The following is a 21837-nucleotide window of genomic DNA, read 5'->3' on the forward strand; positions in this document are numbered from 1 at the left end:
CTGAAGTAGTAGGAGGGTCAAGGGGGACAAATATGTCAACCCCTGCCCTTTCAAAGGGCACCCCAACCACTGGAAGTGGAATTAGCACTAGTCTTGCCACTGGCTTGGCAGGTCACACAGAACTTACAAACGTCTTTGGTGTCCTCTGACATATGAGGCCAGTGAAACAAGAGGACAAGTCTTTCTCAAGTTTTCGTCTGGCCCAAATGCCCAGCCAAAGGAATGTCATGTGCTAGAGTGAGAAGAAACTCTCTGTACTGCAGGGGAATAACCAACCTCCTGGCTGCTCCAGGTTATGGGTCCCTTGACTCTGTGTACAAGAGGTTATCTTCCCAGTATACTCTATGACTGTCACTGACATCCTAATTTTGCTGCTTGACAGCTTGCTGTCTGAGACCCTCTAATGTGGGACAGGTTTGCTGTGAGCCACACTCAGCACTTCCCTGGCAGGCCCCCCTCCACCCAAAAGCTCAGCAGTGTCTGCTGCCAGCTCCTCTGGTGTAGGTTCTGCACAGGGAGGAAATTCCTCTTCCGCAGAAGGTGAATCATCTGTAGAGGGAGGGATAATGGGTAGGGATTTACCCTTTTTACCCCTAGCTTTAGGGAGCACTTGGTCCATTGTTCCAGGATCCAAGTGACCTTGTCCTTTCTGCTTTTTGGCCTGAGACCTGGTTAAAGCAAAAATATGCCCAGGAATGCCCAGCATTGCTACATGGGCCTCCAACTCCACTTCTGCCCAAGCTGAGGTCTCCAAATCATTCCCTAGTAGACAGTCTACAGGTAAATCTGTGGCTACCACAACTTTCTTTGGACCAGTAACACCCCCCCCCCCCACCAGTTGAGATTCACAACAGCCATGGGGTGGCTAAGAGTGTTGTTATGAGCGTCTGTCACTTGGTACTGCTGACCAAGTAGGCGTTGCTCAGAGTGGACCAGTTTTTCTATCACCATAGTTACACTGGCTCCTGTGACCCTGTAGGCCTGAACCTCAACACCATTTATTAAGGGAAGTATGGAGGTACTGGTCAGAGGAGTGGTCACTCCCCTTTCCTTTGTCCAGTTTCATGCCAGAGCAGGGCTGGGGGATCCCTGAACCGGTGTAGACTGGCTTATGCAGAGATGGGCACCATCTGTGCCCATCAAAGCATTTCCAGAGGCTAGGGGAGGCTACTCCTCCCCAGCCCTTCACACCTATTTCCAAAGGGAGAGGGTGTAACACCCTCTCACAGAGGAAATCCTTTGTTCTGCCTTCCTGGGCCAGGGCTGCCTGGACCCCAGGAGGGCAGAATCCTGTCTGAGGGGTTGGCAGCAGCAGCAGCTGCAGTGGAAACCCCGGAATGAAAATGTCACTTACCCAGTGTACATCTGTTCGTGGCATTAGTCGCTGAAGATTCACATGTTTAGCACAGTCCGCTGCCTGGTGTTGGGCTCGGAGTATTACAAGTTGTTTTTCTTCGAAGAAGTCTTTTTTGGTCACGGGACCGAAGGACTCCTCCCTCTTCGGCTCCATTGCGCATGGGCGTCGACTCCATCTTAGATTGTTTTCCCCGCAGAGGATGAGGATGGAGTTGTTTGCTATAAATAGTGCCCATGCAATGGAGTGAATACGTATGTACATAAAAAGTTTATAATAATTATTTACAAATGTACAAATGTTTAAGATTTAAGATCTACTTCTAAACGGCTACAGGCTTCCCGGGGAGGCGGGAGGGCACATGTGAATCTGCAGCGACTAATGCCACGAACAGATGTACACTGGGTAAGTGACATTTTCAGTTCGATGGCATATGTTGCTGCAGATACACATGTTTAGCATAGACTATAAAGCAGTTACCTCCCCTAAAAGCGGTGGTTTAGCCTGTAGGAGTTGAAGTAGTTTGGAATAATGTTCTTAGTACAGCTTGGCCCACTGTAGCTTGTTGTGCATTTAGTACGTCTACACAGTAGTGTTTAGTAAATGTATGAGGCGTAGACCAGGTTGCAGCCTTACATATTTCGCTCATAGGAATGTTTCCTAGAAAGGCCATTGTAGCACCTTTCTTTCTGGTTGAGTGTGCCTTTGGTGTAATAGGCAATTCTCTCTTGGCTTTAAGATAGCATGTTTGAATACATCTGACTATCCATCTAGCAATGCCTTGTTTAGAGATTGGATTTCCTATGTGTGGTTTTTGAAAAGCTATGAACAGTTGTTTTGTTTTCCTGATTAGCTTTGTTCTGTCAATGTAGTACATTAGTGCTCTTTTGATGTCTAATGTATGTAGTGCCCTTTCAGCCACGGAATCTGGTTGTGGGAAGAACACTGGCAATTCTACTGTTTGATTTAAATGGAATGGTGAGATTACTTTTGGTAGAAATTTTGGATTTGTTCTTAGAACTATTTTATTTTTGTGTATTTGAATAAATGGTTCTTGTATGGTAAATGCCTGTATTTCACTTACTCTTCTGAGGGATGTGATTGCAATGAGAAATGCGACTTTCCACGTTAGATATTGCATTTCACAGGAATGCATGGGTTCGAAAGGTGGACCCATGAGTCTTGTTAAGACGATGTTAAGGTTCCATGAAGGAACTGGTGGTGTTCTTGGTGGTATAATTCTTTTTAGCCCTTCCATGAATGCTTTAATAACTGGTATTCTAAATAGAGACGATGAATGAGTAGTTTGTAGGTAAGCAGACATTGCTGCGAGGTGTATTTTTATAGATGAAAAAGCGAGATTCGCTTTTTGCAAATGTAGTAAGTATCCCACTATGTCCTTCGTAGAGGCATGCAATGGTTGGATTTGATTGGTATGGCAGTAGCAAACAAATCTTTTCCACTTAGATGCATAGCAGTGTCTAGAGGAAGCTCTTCTAGCTTGTTTTATGACCTCCATACATTCTTGTGTGAGGTCTAAGTGTCCGAATTCTAGGATTTCAGGAGCCAAATTGCTAGATTCAATGATGCTGGGTTTGGATGCCTGATCTGTTGTTTGTGTTGTGTTAACAGATCTGGTCTGTTAGGTAGTTTGACATGCGGTACTAGTGAAAGGTCTAGTAGAGTTGTATACCAAGGTTGTCTTGCCCATGTGGGTGCTATCAGTATGAGTTTGAGTTGGTTTTGACTCAATTTGTTTACTAGATATGGAAGGAGAGGGAGAGGGGGAAAAGCGTATGCAAATATCCCTGACCAACTCATCCATAGAGCATTGCCTTGTGATTCGCGGTGTGGGTACCTGGATGCGAAGTTTTGGCATTTTGCGTTTTCTTTTGTTGCGAACAAATCTATCTGGGGTGTTCCCCAAATTTGAAAGTACTTGTTCAGAACTTGGGGGTGAATTTCCCATTCGTGGACTTGTTGGTGGTCTCGCGAAAGGTTGTCTGCTAGTTGGTTTTGGATCCCTGGAATAAATTGTGCTATTAGGCGAATGTGGTTGTGAATCGCCCACTGCCATATCTTCTGTGTTAGGAGACACAATTGTGTTGAGTGTGTTCCTCCTTGTTTGTTTAAATAATACATTGTTGTCATGTTGTCTGTTTTGACAAGAATGTATTTGTGTGTTATTATGGGTTGAAAGGCTTTTAACGCTAGAAATACTGCTAACAGTTCTAGGTAATTTATATGAAATCTTGTTTGGTGTACATCCCATTGTCCTTGAATGCTGTGGTGATTGAGGTGTGCTCCCCACCCTGTCATGGAAGCATCTGTTGTTATAACGTATTGAGGCACTGGCCGTTGTTTAAATTGTTGCTGTTCCACCATAGAAGCGAGAGGTATGTTTGGCGGTCTACCAACACCAGATCTTGAAGTTGACCCTGTGCCTGTGACCATTGTGATGCTAGGCACTGTTGTAAGGGTCACATGTGTAGTCTTGCGTTTGGGACAATGGCTATGCATGATGACATCATGCCTAGAAGTTTTAGCACAAATTTTGCTTGTATCTTTTGGTTTGGAAACATAGCACTTATTACCTTGTGGAATGCTTGCACTCTTTGTGGACTTGGAGTGGCAATTCCTTTTGATGTGTTGATGGTTGCCCCTAGATATTGTTGTGTCTGACACGGTTCGAGGTGTGACTTTGTATAGTTGATGGAGAAACCCAGTTTGTGAAGGGTTTGTATGACATATGTGGTGTCGTTTGTGCACTTTTTTACTGTGTTGGTCTTGATTAGCCAATCGTCTAGGTAAGGAAACACATGTATCTGTTGTCTCCTGATATGTGCTGCTACTACTGCTAGACATTTTGTGAATACTCTTGGTGCAGTTGTTATTCCGAATGGCAACACCTTGAATTGGTAATGTATTCCTTTGAATACGAACCTTAGGTACTTTCTGTGAGAAGGGTATATCGGTATATGAAAGTACGCATCTTTTAGGTCTAATGTGGTCATGTAATCTTGCTGTTTGAGCAGTGGAATGATGTCTTGTAGTGTGACCATGTGAAAGTGGTCCGATATGATGTAGGTATTTAGTGTCCTGAGATCTAATATTGGTCTAAATGTTTTGTCTTTTTTTGGAATTAGAAAGTGCAGGGAGTAAACTCCTGTGTTTTTTTGTTGTACTGGTACTAACTCTATTGCATCCTTTTGCAGTAGTGCTTGAACTTCTAGTCCTAAAAGTTCTAAATGTTGTGGTGACATTTTGCGTGTTTTTGGAGGGATGTTTGGTGGGAATTTGTGGAATTCTATGCAATAGCCATGTTGGATTATTGCTAATACCCAATTGTCTGTTGTAATCTGCTGCCAAGATTGGTAGAATTGGCTTAGTCTTCCCCCCACTGGTGTTGAGTGAAGGGGTTGTGTGACTTGAAAGTCACTGTTTAGGTGGAGGTGTTTTTGGAGTTTGGAATCTTCCCCTACTCCTTGGGAATTGACCCCCTCTATATCCCCTGAAACCTCCCTTTTGGAATGAACCCTGATAAGGTGTGGTTCTTGTTTGTTGGCTGGTGGTGTCTGTGGGTTGGCCACGAAACCCCCCTCTAAATGGAGTTTTTCTAAAAGAGCCTCTGCTCTGCGGGGAGTAGAGTGTGCCCATGGCTTTGGCCGTGTCTGTGTCCTTTTTAAGTTTTTCAATGGCTGTGTCCACTTCAGGGCCAAAAAGTTGTTTCTCGTTGAAGGGCATATTAAGGACAGCCTGCTGGATTTCAGGTTTGAAGCCTGAAGTGCGGAGCCAAGCGTGTCTCCTTATGGTGACAGCAGTGTTGACTGTTCTCGCTGCAGTATCGGCTGCGTCCAGTGAAGAGCGGATTTGATTGTTTGAGATGGTTTGTCCCTCTTCAACTATTTGCTGCGCCCTTTTTTGGTATTCCTGGGGAAGATGGTCTACGAGAAGTTGCATCTCATCCCAGTGTGCGCGGTCATATCTGGCCAGCAGCGCTTGAGAATTTGCGATGCGCCACTGGTTGGCTGCCTGTGATGCTACTCTTTTTCCTGCCGCATCCAATTTTCTGCTTTCTTTGTCCGGAGGTGGGGCGTCGCCAGATGTATGGGAATTTGCTCTCTTGCGAGCTGCCCCTACTACTACGGAGTCAGGTGGTAACTGCGAAGTAATAAACACTGGGTCTGTGGGTGGTGGTTTGTATTTCTTATCCACCCTTGGGGTGATGGCTCTTGATTTTACGGGCTCTTCAAAAATTTGTTTTGCTTGCCGTAACATCCCTGGTAGCATTGGGAGACATTGATATTGGCTATGTGTAGCCGAGAGGGTGTTAAATAAAAAATCATCCTCTATAGGATCGGAATGCAGTTGGACATTGTGGAATTCTGCAGCCCTAGCCACCAGTTGCGAGTATGAGGTACTGTCCTCTGGCGGTGACGGCTTTGTGGGGTATGAATCGGGATCATTGTCCGGCACTGGGGTGTCATATAGGTCCCAAGCGTCTTGATCCTGATTATCTTGACTTATGGTAGTTTGCGCTGGTGAGTGCATTTGTGGCGGTGTTTGTGCCGGCGATGCCTGTTGTGGTGGAGAGGGCGGAGGCGTGACTTTTTTAACCACTTTGGCTTGTGGTTGTGCGTCATCCTTAAGAAGTCCGATCCTTCTTTTCCTTATTATTGGGGGAAGGGTTGATATCTTCCCTGTGTCTTGCTGGATGTACAGTCTCTTTTGTGTGTAGTCTGATTCTACACTTTGGAGCTCTTGTCCAAATCTGTGCATCTGGCCACTTATTCCTTGTTCCTCTGTGTAGGATGAAGGTGTGGAACTTTTCGGCGCCGAGAGAGAATCTTTTTTCGGCTTCGGCACCGATAGAATTTTTGTGGATTTCGGCAGTGTGTCTCGGTGCCGAGGTTTTTCGGTGCCGGCATCTTGTTTTTGCCTCTCGGAGCCGCTATCTCGGCTCCGAGGTTGCTCCATGGCGGTCCCTCGACCGGAGTCGGGTGTCTTCGCTATGGGCGTGCCCTTTTTCGGCGCCTTCGACGGGTCGCCGTTCTTATGGGTCGAGCCATGGCCTGTTGGCAGTGGCGTCCCCTGGGCTTTTGTCTTCTCGATGGTTTTAATTTTCGACGTCTTACTCACTGTTTGTTGCTGTTGTTCGACGTCGGAGTCTCCGGATTCTGATTCCGGAACCGAGAAAGTTTCCTCTTCGTCGTCGAAACGTTGTTTAGTTGGCGTGGACGCCATTTGTAGACGCCTGGCTCTTCGGTCCCGAAGTGTTTTTCTGGACCGGAAGGCTCGACAGGCCTCACAGGTATCCTCCTTGTGCTCGGGGGACAAGCACAAGTTACAGACCAAGTGCTGATCTGTATAAGGATACTTACTGTGACATTTTGGGCAGAAACGAAACGGGGTCCGTTCCATCGGCTTCGATGTCGCACGCGGTCGGGCCGACCAGGCCCCGATGGGGGAATCGAAGCTACCCCAAAGTCTTCCGATGATCGGTGTCGATGTATCGATGTACCTAACTATCCCGATACCGAACGGAACAATACCGACGCTTTCTTCCGAGATTCTGACTAACTTTCCGAACCGAAACACGGAGCGAAAAGGAATACGTCCGAACCCGACAGCGGAAAAAAACAATCTAAGATGGAGTCGACGCCCATGCGCAATGGAGCCGAAGAGGGAGGAGTCCTTCGGTCCCGTGACCAAAAAAGACTTCTTCGAAGAAAAACAACTTGTAATACTCCGAGCCCAACACCAGGTAGCGGACTGTGCTAAACATGTGTATCTGCAGCAACATATGCCATCGAACAGGCAGTTTCGCAGCACCCGGGTTCTGTGCTAGAGACCCAGGGGATCCTTAGACATGTTACATGGCCATGTTCGGAGTTACCATTGTGACGCTATACATAGGTAGTGACCTATGTATAGTGCACGCATGTAATGCGGTCCCTGCACTCACAAAGTCCGGGGAATTTGCCCTGAACGATGTGGGGGCACCTTGGCTAGTGCCAGGGTGCCCACACACTAAGTAACTTGGCATCCAACCTTTATCAGGTGAAGGTTAGACATATAGGTGACTTATAAGTTACTTATGTGCAGTGAAAAATGGCTGTGAAATAACATGGACGTTATTTTTCTCAGGCTGCAGTGGCAAGTCTGTGTAAGAATTGTCTGAGCTCCCTATGGGTGGCAAAAGAAATGCTGCAGCCCATAGGGATCTCCTGGAACCCCAATACCCTGGGTACCTAAGTACCATATACAAGGGAATTATATGGGTGTACCAGTGTGTCAATGAGAATTGGTAAATTCAGTCACTAGCCTGCAGTGACAAATATAGAAAGCAGAGAGAGCATAAACACTGAGGTTCTGGTTAGCAGAGCCTCAGTGATACAGTTAGGCACCACACAGGGAACACATACAGGGCACATACTATGAGCACTGGGGTCCTGCCTAGTAGGATCCCAGTGAAACAGGGGCTAAAACATACATACAGTGAACATTGGGGTAACATGCCAGGCAAGATGGTACTTTCCTACAGTTTAATAACCAGATACAGAAAAAAAGCAACTGAAAGATGACCAGTTAACCTTTGTAAAGGACTCTCAAATGTGCACTAACACGCCAACTTTTTAACATAAACTTTTGATCACTTTGAGCTATAAACAATTTTGTTAAAATCTGCAGATTACACAGATGGTGGTGGAATATGTGGAAAATTCGGCAAACCCATAACTATGAGAAAAAGCTTTGCTGCAGAAATGTTATGTTTTTTTGCCTTAACAGCAATTTTCACTGAGAAATCCTTTAGGAGCCTGGTCTTGTGGCTAATCTTCAGGGGGGCAACCTTTTGAAGTGCAAAATATACTGTTACCGGAACAGCAGGGTGTAGTGAAGAGCCAGAATCAGGCGCATTGGGAGAGCTGTGTGCGAGCCTGTTACCGGAACAGCAGGGTGTTGTGAATGTCAGGGCTGAGGTGCATTGTAATGCATAACACGTAGGGCAGTGTTGTGTAGTAGCACAGTGGATTCAAGATTGAGGTGCACTGGGAGAGCTGTATGTGAGTCTGTTGTCGGAATACCAGAGCGTAGTAAAGGTCAGGGTAGTGATGCATAACCAGAACTAGGTGTCACCAGTAGTGTAATAGCACCATGAAGTGACGATCAGGACTGGGTTGCATTGTGAGAGCTGAGTGTTGCTCCCATTACTGACGCAGCAGGGTGTAAACCAGGTCATGGGTGGGGTGCATTGTAATGTATATCACATAGTGTAATAGCACGAGTGATGATCAGGATTGCGATGCATTGTGAGAGCTGAGTGTGTATTCCAGTGCTGCATCAGGAGGGAGCTGATAGTGTCAAGAATGGTGAGAGAGAGAGAGAGAGAAGCAGACTGCGGTGCACTGTCAGAACTGTGTGCATCTTGGCACACTGTCTCGGATGACAACATTTCAAAGTTGAGACGCGTGCCATTGACCACTGAAATTAGGGTGGTGTTATTTTTTTAGTTCAATGCAGGAAATCATATTCTAGGGGAGTTACTGGAGTAAAATTTTAGGATACTGGTGGCTGGAGCCTTCGATCAAGGGGTCCGATTACACAAAACGATGCAACTGCAGTGAACAGAGGAGGGGGCTGCAGGGCAGGAATGCCAAGTTTCAAAAGCATTTATTTAACTCTGTGTGTCGTTCAATTGCATTCCTCATAAAATCTCAATGTGGCACAAGCATTTGCAATGCAATAGGTCTCGCACATCTCAAACAAGTCAATTGTCATCTTTTGACTACAGCGTCTATGGGCAAAAACAGATAATTTATGGCCCCCAATAAGGATAAGCAATCAGGTGAGTGCCGGCAAGGAAGGGGCCTAGAGAAAGAAAGAAAAAGAAAGAAAGAAAGAAAGATGAAAGAAAGAAAGAAAGAGACACACTCTGCGATGGGATACGAGGGCATATGGTGTTTCTATTTAGTAAAATAAGCTTATTTTAGGAGCCATTTATTTAGTAAAATAATCAATCAATCAATCAATCAAGGATTTATAGAGTGCACTAATCACCCGTTAGGGTCTCAAGCCGCTGGTGGGGGAGCTACTGGTCGTAGAGCCATGTCTTGAGGCGTTTCCTGAATGTCAAGAGGTCTTGGGTCTGGCGAAGGTGGAGCGGTAGGGAGTTCCAGGTCTTGGCGGCTAAGTGAGCGAAGGATCTTCCTCCGGCAGTAGTGCAGCGGATGGAGGCGAGGGCGAGGCTGGCGGAGCGAAGATTGCGGGTGGGGGTGTAGAAGGTGAGTCTGTCATTGAGGTAGGCTGGGCCTGTGTCATGGAGGGCCTTCTGTGCATGGATAAGGTAGCCAGTGAAGGTCTCTGAGGTGGGGGAAATGTGGTCGCGGCAAGGGATGTCCAGAATGAGGCGGGCGGATGCGTTCTGGATTCTTTGCAGCTTTGTTAGGAGTTTGGTTGTTATTCCTGCATATAGGGCGTTTCTGCAGTCCAATCGGCTGCTGACCAGGGCGTGGGTGACAGTTTTCCTTGTTTTTATTTAGTAAAATAAGCTTATTTTAGGAGCAGGGTAGAGGACAGCACTGCCATAAGGCCAAAACAAATGTCTGCGACATGGGTCGAGGTGGGAGGAACAGAATGCTTCAATAAAACGTAGGCAGCAACCAGCCTAAGTGGGAGCACCAAAGAAATGTTAAAAATAGTCCATCACAACAACAGATAAAGAAACCAAAGTGGAACGAAACAGTACAAGGTCACTGCTCTGAAACAGAAAAAGGAGGGAGGAAAAGGCAGAACTGACCACTAGCGAGCAAGGACAGGGCAACCGACAAATAAAATAGATTTAACCAACAGTATAAGTATACTTAAAATATACCAGGTCGAATGCTAACGCTCAACCTAATATGTATACTTAAGTATACACCAGGTCGGGGCGTGGCCAAAATGGCGGCCGGAGCGGGCGCATAATCTGTAGCTCCGCTCCCAGCCGAAATAATAATCCTGAAAACTGCTTTTCTCGGCTTTCCCTGGGTGAGCACCGGTCTCCCCGCTGCCCGGGACCTCCCCAGGGTCGTTTGAAGGTCTCCGATCAGTCGACAGTGGTGCCGAAGAGAAGTGGCGGAGGATCGCGAAGCAAGGAAATGAGGCCTGCGGCCAGGATGCGAGCCGTCTGTAAAGCGGGAGCTCGGAGCTGCCGATGAGGCGTGAATAAGCCGGTGATGCTCTGTGCCGCACGGCTGGGGACAGGTGGAGCCAGAATTCGGGCTCAGGCCCGAACAGGCCTGAGCACGGCCTCGGACGACTGCGCTAGAGTGCAGACCCTGGTTGGAGCCTGTTCGACGGCACGAATCAAGCCGCAATATACGCACCACTATCTGATCCGCGACCTGGGTCAGATTGCTCTCCATTATGCAGGCTGGTGGCGTGGTTGGAAGGGATGTGAGAATCAGCTAGAGGGACCCCCTAGGCCTTTGGTGGAAGACTTGAGCCTCGCCACCCAGGACGCCCCCGGTGGTGGTCGGGGGTTTTCGCCCCAGCGACTGGAGGGCCTAAAAAAGGTGGAGCGGGGGAACAAGAGGCCCACCTTGAGGGCATGAACAACAAGGCTTGCGGCCCAGATGCGCACCGCCCGCGGAACGTGGGACTGGCGCTGCTGAAGAGGAGTGGGTAAGGCGGTGCTGTTGTGTGTCGCTCAGCAGAGGACGGGTGGAACCGAGACTCCAGCTTTGTCCCGACCGAGTCTGGACACGGCCGCAGATGATTGTGAGTGCGTGCAGTCCCTTGGGGGTGCTTAGTCGGCGGCGCGGGCCGAGCCGCAGTATGCAATCTGTTCTACAACCAGGATCGGATTGCTTCTCACTTTGCATGGAACGGTGGGACGACTCGACAGGATGAGTGAAGCAGCCAGAGGGCCCCCAGGGGCTTAAAAGCACGGAGCACGGAGCACATTAAGACTGGGAATCTCTACGGAACTGCCAAATTCCGAATATAGGGTCAGGAGGCTCCACGTCCCTGCACTGCTGAGCCCATGGTAGGGTAGAGGAAGGTGGCAGCCTCAACCGGACTTGTACGCAAATAGGCCCACCTTTCCTCCTGTGACACACAGCTGATAATTCACCCGTTCAGAGCCACGCGCCATCGCCACCACGATCCAGCGGCACTAGCCCCCTGGGTTTGTTTAGGTTGTCGCCAGCAGGATAAGTGACTTGGAAATAAAGCGCATGCAGAGAGAGTTTACGCCCCCAGCAAAGCAAGACGGATAAGCTAATTTGAGCATAAGAGATTCTCTTCCTTGCTCAATCCCCGCCGTGCAGTCTCGCTTGAGAGGGAACTGGCTGAGCGCTCAATACCCACAGACACTCTGCTGGTTTGGACGACAAATGGGTAAGCCTAAGACTCCGAGGGCGCCCAATGGGACCATGGACGCACCCAATTCCCCTCCGGGAGAGCAAGACGCAACATACCAAGCGCTGCAGAAGATGGAAATTACTCTACACAATCATACATCGCAGTTTGAAAAAGTACTGCAGGCCATCATGATTACCAGAACCACCCTAGAAGTGAAAATAGGAAAAGTGGCGGCGGACGTTAGCATACTACGAGCAGATCAACATGCACTGTCGGACCGGGTTGTCGAGATGGAAAAAGATATGGCAGAGCTACCTCCGGTGGTAAAAGAACTATAAGAACAGATGAGACAGCTGGCAACTTAGGTGGATGACCTAAAGCACAGAGCAGAAGATGCAGAAGGAAGATGGAGGCGCAACAATATCCATCTGGTGGGGTTTCCAGAACGCGTTGAAGGCCCTACTGCTGAGCTGTTCGTGGAGCGATGGCTCACGGAAACCGTATTACGGTATAAGATTTCAAAGTTCTTCTCGATTGAACGCGCACATAGAATACCTGGCAGGCCCCCACCACCAAGAGCACATCCTATCCCCTTGATAGCTCGGGTACTCGGGTATCAGTCTTCATTTACATCATACATGCCCGCTCCATATGGACCAATTACACCCGTTGTCTGTCAGCGGATTCTTCTCCGCTAGGACACAGTTAATGCCATTGTTTAACACTGTTGTTTATTTCTTTATCTTTCAATGGGTTTTCCTCATGATATTTACATGGGTCTATCTCACCAGTGTCACATACCACATTTATCCTACAGGGCGATATGTTGTTGATAGGTTTAGGGGTGCAAACACATCTGCGATGGGTGGCACTAAGTGTTTCTTGGATACAATAGGGATGGGGGTCTTGAGAGGTCCCGGATCAGATAATCTCTACACCTACACATGACCGCACAAGGACAAAAAAACAATGCACGATAATATATGCTTACGTGGGATATAAGGTGGATGGCGACACTGCGCAAGTGTCAGCGGGTACATGCTGATCTCAGGAGACACCAGGTACATCTAGCTATGCTCCAGGAGACACACCTATCGGATGCCACACTAGAAAACACACAAATAAAATGGAAGGGGCAGTTATATGGGACCACATCCTCGTCCTTTGCCCATAGTGTGGCGATCTGGATTGCCCCGGGGGTACCGTACGTGATCGCTCCCACACAGATTGATCCTAATGGTAGATATGTGGTGCCGGAGGGCGACCTAGATGGTTCACCCCTGTTGCTGGTAGCACTATATGACCCCAACACCAACCAATACAACTTCTTACACACATTATCAACGAGGACATTTTGTGACCCGGCAGTAGATAGCATATGGGGCGGGGACTTTAACTGCGTTTTAGATATCCACATGGATCGTTCCTTCCCTCCACTCCCAACCGCCCCGTCCAATCGAATCTCAAGCAAACTAGCAGCATGGATGACACAAAACGGCTTAAGAGATGTTTGGAGATCAGGGCACCCGACACACTGCAAATACTCCTTTTACTCTCCTGTGCATCGCCTACACACTAGGATAAATATGCTTCTTACATCGCCGGCAGTGCACGCATCAGACTGGCTCGCACCATATCAGACCACAGCCCGTTACGTTCGACACTAGACTGGAGTCGTTCACACACACAAATTCCCACATGGTGCCTGCTGACAGAGGCACTTGCAGACACCCCCCCCCCCTTCCGTGCTGAACTTGCCCAGTGCTTAACCACTTATTTTTCCTTGAACAATAACACTGCGGTATATCGTGCAACCAAATGGGATGCCCACAAGGTGGTTGTGCGGGGCCATTGTTTGGCAGCTTCGGTAGGAGTAAGGCAGATGTTGCTCAAAGAGGTGAAAGGATTAGAGACTAAGTTACGCGAAGTGGAGGTGGCAGTGTCTAGAGATGAGATGTCAGTGGAAGAACTGAAGTCGTTGAGGGCTAGTCATAGGGAGGCAGACACCAGACTATGTAAACACGACTACAGACACTACACGACACGTCAATATGTGGAGGGAGACAAATCAGGTCGGTTGTTGGCCTGGCTGGTTCGCCAACCATCACATTCTTTACCTATAGGAGCGATCCGACTGCTTTCAGGGAATATAATCAATTCCCAAGTGGAAATTAATGACGCCTTTTATGCATACTACCGGTCTTTATATTCACCCCCTCCTCCTTCACCAGTAGAGCAAATGGCCGACTTCTTGTTGTCAGCCCCCCAGAACCGCCTGCTGATCGAGCAAGCAGACACAATGGAGGGCCCAATCAGTATGGATGAAATCCGCCTGCCGCTGACACAGATGGCACGCAGTAAAACACCTGGCTCAGACGGGCTACCAGTAGAATATTTAACTTCCCAAGCAGCTCATCTTCTGCAGCCATTACTTCAAGTGTTTGACGAAGCATCCGATGGGGCACAACTACCAGATTCAATGTGCAAAGCTTTAATAGTGGTGCTCCCAAAACCAGGCCACGACCCCCTAGATGTTCGATAATATCGCCCTCTTTCCTTGCTCAATTCGGACTGCAAGCTATTGGGGAAGATCTTAGCAAATAGACTTCTCCCCTTCCTGCCAAGTTTGATCCACAGAGACCAATCGGCAGTAGCTCTGTCACTAGACATTGAAAAGGCGTTTGATACGCTGAGTTGGGATTTTCTTGTGAGCACACTTGAAGCAATGGGATTCGGCTCAGGATACATTAGATGGATTAAAACGCTATATGCTAAACCCACTGCCCGTGTTAAAAAAGGACTGGATATCTCTGACTCATTTCCAATAGGCCTCCATCCTCCTTCTGTATCAAAAAGTAACTGGAGTAACAACCAGTCCCAAATTCTGAGACCGGCACTGTCTCTATTGTTCCCGTGGCCAATAGATCAATAACTTCATCTTGGAGTACAGACAAATGGGCCTCTGGGAGATGTTGTGATGTAGGTGGCATGTCTAAAGGATAGGTATAGAAGGAGAGGGAGTAACCTTGTTGCACCCACTGATCTGAGGTACAGCTCCGGCAATTGGAGAGGGAGAAGGGAATTCTACCTCCAACCAGGCAATCGTGGGAAGTCAAGGACAAATTAAAGATGCAAATACAGAAGTGGGGTCTGGGCAGAATGCTGCCCTGGAGGACCTGAATGCTGCTGTCCTGCTCTACAATCACGACTCTAAGGGACTGAGTGGTCTGCTGTAATAGAGACTAAACCTGCCTCAGTCTCTGAAGGGGGCACCTTCCAAAGCCACAAAAGGGGAGCTGCTGCTAGGCAAGCTAACATAGCCATACTCGAAGAGCGGGCGATGGACTTGATCTCTAAATCTTTCAAGGGCTGAATATATCTTCGCTCAAAATACACCAGAGCCACCAAGAGGCATATCTATCAGTGACTGCTGGATCCTGGCCATCAGCAACTAACCACTGTAAAAATCAGACGAGCTTCATCAGCGACAGCAATTAACACATCAAGCACCTTGTCCTACAAATCATGGAAGTACATTCCTAAAAAGATGAAGAATGTACAGACCTAAGGGCTAAACTGCCCATAGCTCAACCTTCTTTGATTCCTTATCAGGGAAAGTGTAGGAAAAGAATTCGGGTTTGTACGGCTAATAGAAGCTTGTACCACAAGGCTTTCCGGCATCGGATACGGCGCAAGAAAATCCGGATCCCCAGGAACAGGTCTATGCCTTCTTTCAATTTAATTATTCATTAATAGGCAAGATCCTGGCTTCGCAACACAAATGTCAGAGCCTCACTGAATGGCAGCAATGGTTTCCGTGAGGAATGTGCTGGGTCCAAGACTTCTGTCAAAGTCATTAAACTCTTGAGTGTGCAGAATCAGATCAAGAGTTTCAGTCACCCTCCTTGTTATTGTGGTAAAGCAGGCTGCCTCTTTATTGGAAACAACAGAATTAGGTGATGCCAGCCCGGCGAAGTGTCTAATTCACTTGGATCCTTAAAGTCCTGAGTATAAGGCTGATTTCCAAACAGATACTCCTTCCTAGAGAAATCGGACTCAGACTGAGAATAAAATAAAACCTAGTAGTAGGAGCACTGACTTAAGAATCAAACAACATCATCAGATCCTCAACCAACATTAGTGATGTCCATACTGTTGCCAGCGTACCAAACGGGGAAAATGCAGTGGCGAACATAACTCGAGGAAGGAACCACAGTCTTTATCTAGTCTGGATTTTATGGACCCGGAACATGCACAGACCTCAACCTCAGAACAAGGTCAAGAGGCAAAGCTGGAGTCAAGGACGGATTGGCTGATGGTGGTTCACCTAGTGGCATCTTAGATCCAAAGGCACACCAGTGGGACTATGTGGCACCATAACTTTTCGACGTAGCTAGCTGTAGAGGTTGGAGTTGATCCAACAAAGCTACTTGATCCAAATGAAACTGGAATGGGAACGCCGTTGGAACCGGTCCTGCAAGAGGCTCTGCGTCCTAGAAGTACAGTGTATCACATGACTCAAAGTAGTGTGAGTGATGAGATCCAGGAAAAACATGCTTGGACTTCTTATGGTTATCCTTTGACTTACTAGACTTGGACGAGGTCTGATCATATGAACAACCTCGAGATAAGAGTAAATCCTCACCCTCAACTGGGACTGCCACGCCATAGACTTTGATTGGGAGCAAGTCATCAAATCATTAACAAATCATTAACATTTATAAAGCGCGCTACTCACCCGTGCGGGTCTTAAGGCGCTAGGGGAAAAAAGGGGGGAGTTACTGCTGCTCGAATAGCCAGGTCTTCAGTAGTCTCCGGAAAGTGGAGTGGTCCTGAGGCTGGTGGGGAGGGAGTTCCAGGTCTTGGCCGCCAGGAAGGAAAAAGATCTCCCACCCGCGGTGGAGCGCCGGATGCGAGGGACGGCAGCGAGTGCGAGACCAGCGGAACGGAGGAGGCGGGTGGGGACGTAGAAGCTGAGGTGTCGGTTGAGGTATTCCGGTCCCTTGTTGTGGAGGGCTTTGTGTGCGTGGGTGAGAAGTCGAAAGGTGATCCTTTTGCTGACTGGGAGCCAATGCAGGTGTCTCAGGTGAGCGGAGATGTGGCTGTTGCGGGGGACGTCGAGGATGAGGCATGCCGATGTGTTTTGAATGCGTTGCAGGCGATTTTGGAGTTTGGCTGTGGTCCCGGCATAGAGGGTGTTGCCGTAGTCCAGGCGGCTCGTGACGAGGGCGTGGGTCACGTTTTTTCTAGTGTCGGCAGGGATCCAGCGGAAGATCTTGCAGAGCATGCGGAGGGTGAGGAAGCAGGCGGAGGACACGGCGTTGACTTGCTTGGTCATGGTGAGAAGAGGGTCCAAGATGAAGCCGAGGTTACGGGTGTGGTCTGTGGGGGTCGGCGCGGTGCCGAGGGCTGTGGGCCACCAGGAGTCGTCCCAGGCGGACGGGGAGATGCCGAGGATGAGGACTTCCTTTTTTTCAGAGTTCCGCTTTAGGCGGCTGAGCCTCATCCAATCTGCGACGTCCTTCATACCCTCTTGTAGGTTGGTCTTGGCGCTGGCGGGGTCCTTGGTGAGGGAGAGTATAAGTTGGGTGGCATAGGAGGTGATGATGATGTCGTGCTTGCGAACGATGTTGGCGAGGGGGCTCATGTAGACATTGAAGAGTGTCGGGCTGAGCGATGAGCCTTGTGGGACGCCGCAGAGGATCTCGGTGGGTTCTGAGCGAAACGGAGGGAGGTAAACTCTTTGGGAACGGTTTTAGAGGAAGGAGGCGATCCAGTCCAGGGCCTGGCCTTGGATCCCGGTGGAGCGGAGGCGGGTGATTAGGGTGCGGTGACAGACGGTGTCGAAGGCAGCCGAGAGGTCGAGGAGAATGAGGGCGACTGTTTCACCGTTGTCCATCAGGGTTCTGATGTCGTCAGTGACTGAGATGAGGGCGGTTTCCGTGCTGTGGTTGGTTCGGAATCCGGTTTGTGAAGGGTCGAGTAGGTTGTTGTTTTCCAGGAAGGTGGTCAGCTGTTTGTTGACGGTCTTCTCTATAACCTTGGCTGGGAAAGGCAGAAGAGAGATGGGGCGGACGTTTTTCAGGTCGTTCGGGTCAGCCGTAGGTTTCTTTAGTAGGGCGTTGACTTCGGCGTGTTTCCAGCATTCGGGGAAGGTAGCAGAGGAAAAAGAAGAGTTGATGGCGGTCTGGAGGTGCGGGCGATGATGTCGTCGGCTTTGTTAAAGATGAAGTGAGGACAGGGGTCCGAAGGGGCGCCGGAGTGAATAGAGTTCATGATGGATTTGGTTTCTTCAGTGTTGATGTGGGTCCAGTTGTTGAGGGTAATGGCCGGGGATGCGGGTTCAGTGGTGTTATGTTGGGTCTGTTGTCCGAAGCTGTCGTGGAGGTCGCTGATCTTGCGATGGAAGAAAGTGGCGAGGGATTCGCACAGATCCTGTGAGGGCGTGACGGCGTTGGCGAACTCCTTGACGATGCTGAAGAGTTCTCTGCTGTTGTGGCTGTTTTTGTCCAGTCTGTCGGTGAAAAAGTTCTTTTTAGCAGCGCGGATCAGGCGGTGGTGTTTGCGGGTAGCGTTCTTGAGGGCGGTCATGTTGTCCGTGGTGTGGTCCTTGCGCCGGGCCTTCTCGAGGGCGCGACAAGTTTTCTTTGATTCTTTGAGGGTGTCAGAGAACCAGAGAGGTCTTTTGGTGTTGGTCTGTCGATGCGTGCGTTTGATGGGAGCAAGGTTGTCTGCGCAGTTGGAGATCCAGTTTGTGAGGTTGAGGGCTGCGTCGTTGGGGTCGGTGGTGAGGGTGGGTTGGTTGGCGGCGAGTGTTGAGAAGAGTTGCTCTTCGGGGATCTTGTTCCACTGTCGACGCGGGATGGGTTGAGTGCGGAGGTGGCAGGTCTCGCGTCGGAATGTGAAATGTACACAGCTGTGGTCGGTCCAGTGTAGAGCGCAGGTGTGGCTGAAGATGACGTGTTTGCTGGCGGAGAAGATAGGGTCAAGCGTGTGTCCGGCGATGTGGGTGGCGGTGTTCACCAGTTGTTTGAGCAAGTCCTCGATTTATGCACCTTCGAGATGGCTAGCTTGATCTTGCACTCTCGGATAGCCTTCCTGTTCCTCTTGGCACATGAAGAACACCACTGAGTCATGTCCAGAGTCAAGACACCAACTGTACTGTTGAAGAAGATGATTGTGCGTGAAAAACCTTTTAATGAGCAGGATCTGATGAAACGAACAAGACAAAAAGACTAAGCACTTTAAGTGTGGTACGGCAGATGCAGCCTCCCCTGTGCCCACAATGAATGAGGCTTGGTGAAAGTAGTTTTCCTAAGACAGGGACCGGGGAGGCTATTTTTAGTGAAGACTGCTCAACCTTCACTGGTGCTGCCAATTCACAAAACTCCTCATTCCTAAATATATATTTTAAACCAATTATGAGAAAACTGTCTAAGCGAGCCCGGCAACTACAGACCACAAAATTTGTGGTCCGGAAAAACTACTTTAAATGGAAAAGGTGTATAAATAGACTAAATCCATGGAGGAGGCCAAAGAAAAGTATACAATACAGACAGATTCTTAAAAGAAAATAGGTTCAAAAGAGTGATAGACAAACTTACAAAAGAGATGGTATGGATATTTCCTGCTGAAAATAACAAATGAGCTTGTGTAGAACGTCAGACGTTGTGTGTGTATATCTACCCTCGCTCAGACCTCCTTCTTGTCTTAAACCAGTGTACCTGTCCCTATATGTTAGAAGATGTCTACAGATGGTAATGAAGGATATGGGATGCACAAGTTTGCTACAGCCAATTCTTTTCAGGAGGAATTCAAAAACGAGGAGTAAAGTAACAGCGTGGTATCATTTTAGCACAAACCAGATCTAAAACATTTGCTTTCAAGTCATACTAATACACAACTGTAGTGCTTCATTTCTTACCCTCTTCTGTGGGTTTTGCTGCTTCTGCTTCTCTTTTCTTGCGAGTCATTCGCTGTTTCTCCTCCAGTCTTTGTTTCTCTGCATTTGCCTCATCCCAGCGGCCATTCTCCATTAGTCTCTGGTCTGGACGCAACCGGCTATCCGTGGGCGCTGTGCCCTCTTCACAGGCATTGAGTGTCAGCGCCAGCTCAGAAAAATAGTACATGTTTTCTGCATTCTTCCTGTATTATTTACAGACCAGAGAGATAAAAACATAATAGTGAGCAGAAAAAATAAGCTAGAGAATGACAGCACCTTAAGCAGTTTAAATGTAAGTCAATCAATGTGTAATATAGAGTGCCAGCATTTCAGGTTGACAGAAAACTGTAATGTATTATTAACTACCGTTTACACACACAACAGTCATGTGGCTTTCCTGCATTCTCTTCCCATCCCTTTCGACACTACAAGAACAATAGGACACTCTATAGAAGGATTGGTATTAGTGTACCAGCTGTCATTTACTTTCAAAGACCATATGCTACACTCTAGTCTGCATCTGGAAGCAGCAATCTCTAGAGCAAGTTCTCCACATATAGTTTCGGGTTGCTCTGGAATTCTGCTACCTTCATAAGCCATGCTCAGCATGAGAACAGTTGTTCACCTGTAACTCAAGCCTCCTTCAGGAAAATCAACATTAAAATCAAAAGCACTGAGCTGATTCACATATGGTTGGTTGGGTGGGTGGGGAGGTGGAAGGAGGTGCACAGGGTCCGTCTAGAAAAGACCCTCAGAAAAGTAAATTTTTCTTTGTAAATATAAAACAAATTTGATGTCATATTGAAGTCTAAGTTGGCAATTTTTTTGTTACAATTTATTGACGAGCATCACTGAAAAAGAAAAGTGGCAAAACAGCTCAAACTTTTTTCTTAAAAGAATAACAAAAGAAAAATTGAACAGTGTAGTTAGATAGACTGAAGCTTAAAGTGAGTGGAAATAGGAGACTGCCTCTTTACAGTATCCCATCATTTCATGTTAATGACAGTGGCTTCAGTTATTTTTGGCCAGCCTATTTTCTAACTGTAGGCACTGATGTATTGAGTTTTGCTGGCCCTGTCGTCAAAACTTTAAGTGTTGCAGAAAGCAAGTAATTTGCTCATCTAATGGAGACTTCTATCCGCATATTCCTCACCTCAGAAGAGATACGCAAGCAATACCTCCTTAGAGGCGGGTCTGCAAACTGCTTTAGGCCAAAATGTTCTGGAGGACTAAGCATGCAAAATGCCCATCAGGACAGGCTTGACTGTCCAAGCAGCAGTGCTTTACAGAGATATCGAGGGATGTCCACGTGGTAGCTTAACTGATGTCTAGGGCAGGATCCCTGAGCGCAGTAGTGGTGGCTTTGGCTCTGGTGGAGTGAGCTGCAAGCCCTCGGGGGGTCTCCTTGTCAGTGAGTAGCAGATTTTCAAGCAGAGAACAATCAATTGGGAGCATGTTCGCTTTTGCACAGCTTCACCGTCTTTGCTCCTGTAAACCCAAGAGATGATCATCCATCCCCTTGTCCTTGGTGCAATAAACATAAAACGACAGAGCTCTTTTATGGTCCAAAGGCTGGAATCTCTCCTCCTACTTGGATGGATGAGATGGGACATAGAGGACAGGAAAAGTAAACCAATATAAAAAGGGGTTACCACTTTTGTAAGGAAAGAGACATGTGTCCAAAGAACGAGCTTGTCAGGGAAGAAGTTGGTGTACAAAGGCTGAACCTGCAGAGCCTGAAGCTCACTGAGCCTGGTGACCGATGTAATGGCCATCAGAATCTCTGTTTTCTAGGTCAAAATCTGCAGAAGGTAAGTAAGCAGGGGCCCCAACGGAGAACACATAAGAAAAGAAAGGGCCAAATGGGGTCTCATTGGGGCAATACAAAGGAAGTAAGTGCGAATAAATGCTGCAAACCTTTCAAAAACCAAATCACAACAAGTAACTTAAAGATTGAATGTTAATCCGGTAGTTGCAAAATAGCCGAGATGGCTGACAACCTTTGATGGTGCCCAGTGCAAGGCCTTGCAGAGCTAAAGAACAAACAAGAAAACCTCAGCAAGAGGTGTCAAAAGCGGGTCCATGGGTCCAAAGTGACTTTACAAACTTTGGAATGGAGACAGAAAACCCTCAACTGTTGCCATGCATGAAGTTAGGACAGGACCCAGCCCTGCTGCTGCAACAACAGATCCCTCCA

General features: G+C 47.9%; 1 protein-coding gene across 1 annotated transcript in view; it reads right to left on the reverse strand.

Annotated features, from left to right (window-relative positions):
• Positions 1-21837, reverse strand: part of OSBP (oxysterol binding protein) — a 353464-nt gene that overhangs the window by 32439 nt on the left and 299188 nt on the right. Inside the window, exon 13 of the mRNA XM_069227875.1 lies at positions 19623-19843. Within this exon, the coding sequence (XP_069083976.1) occupies positions 19623-19843 (221 nt within the window). The remainder of the gene's footprint in view (positions 1-19622; positions 19844-21837) is intronic.

This window comes from Pleurodeles waltl, chromosome 4_1, assembly GCF_031143425.1.
Source record: "Pleurodeles waltl isolate 20211129_DDA chromosome 4_1, aPleWal1.hap1.20221129, whole genome shotgun sequence".
NCBI lineage: Eukaryota > Metazoa > Chordata > Amphibia > Caudata > Salamandridae > Pleurodeles > Pleurodeles waltl.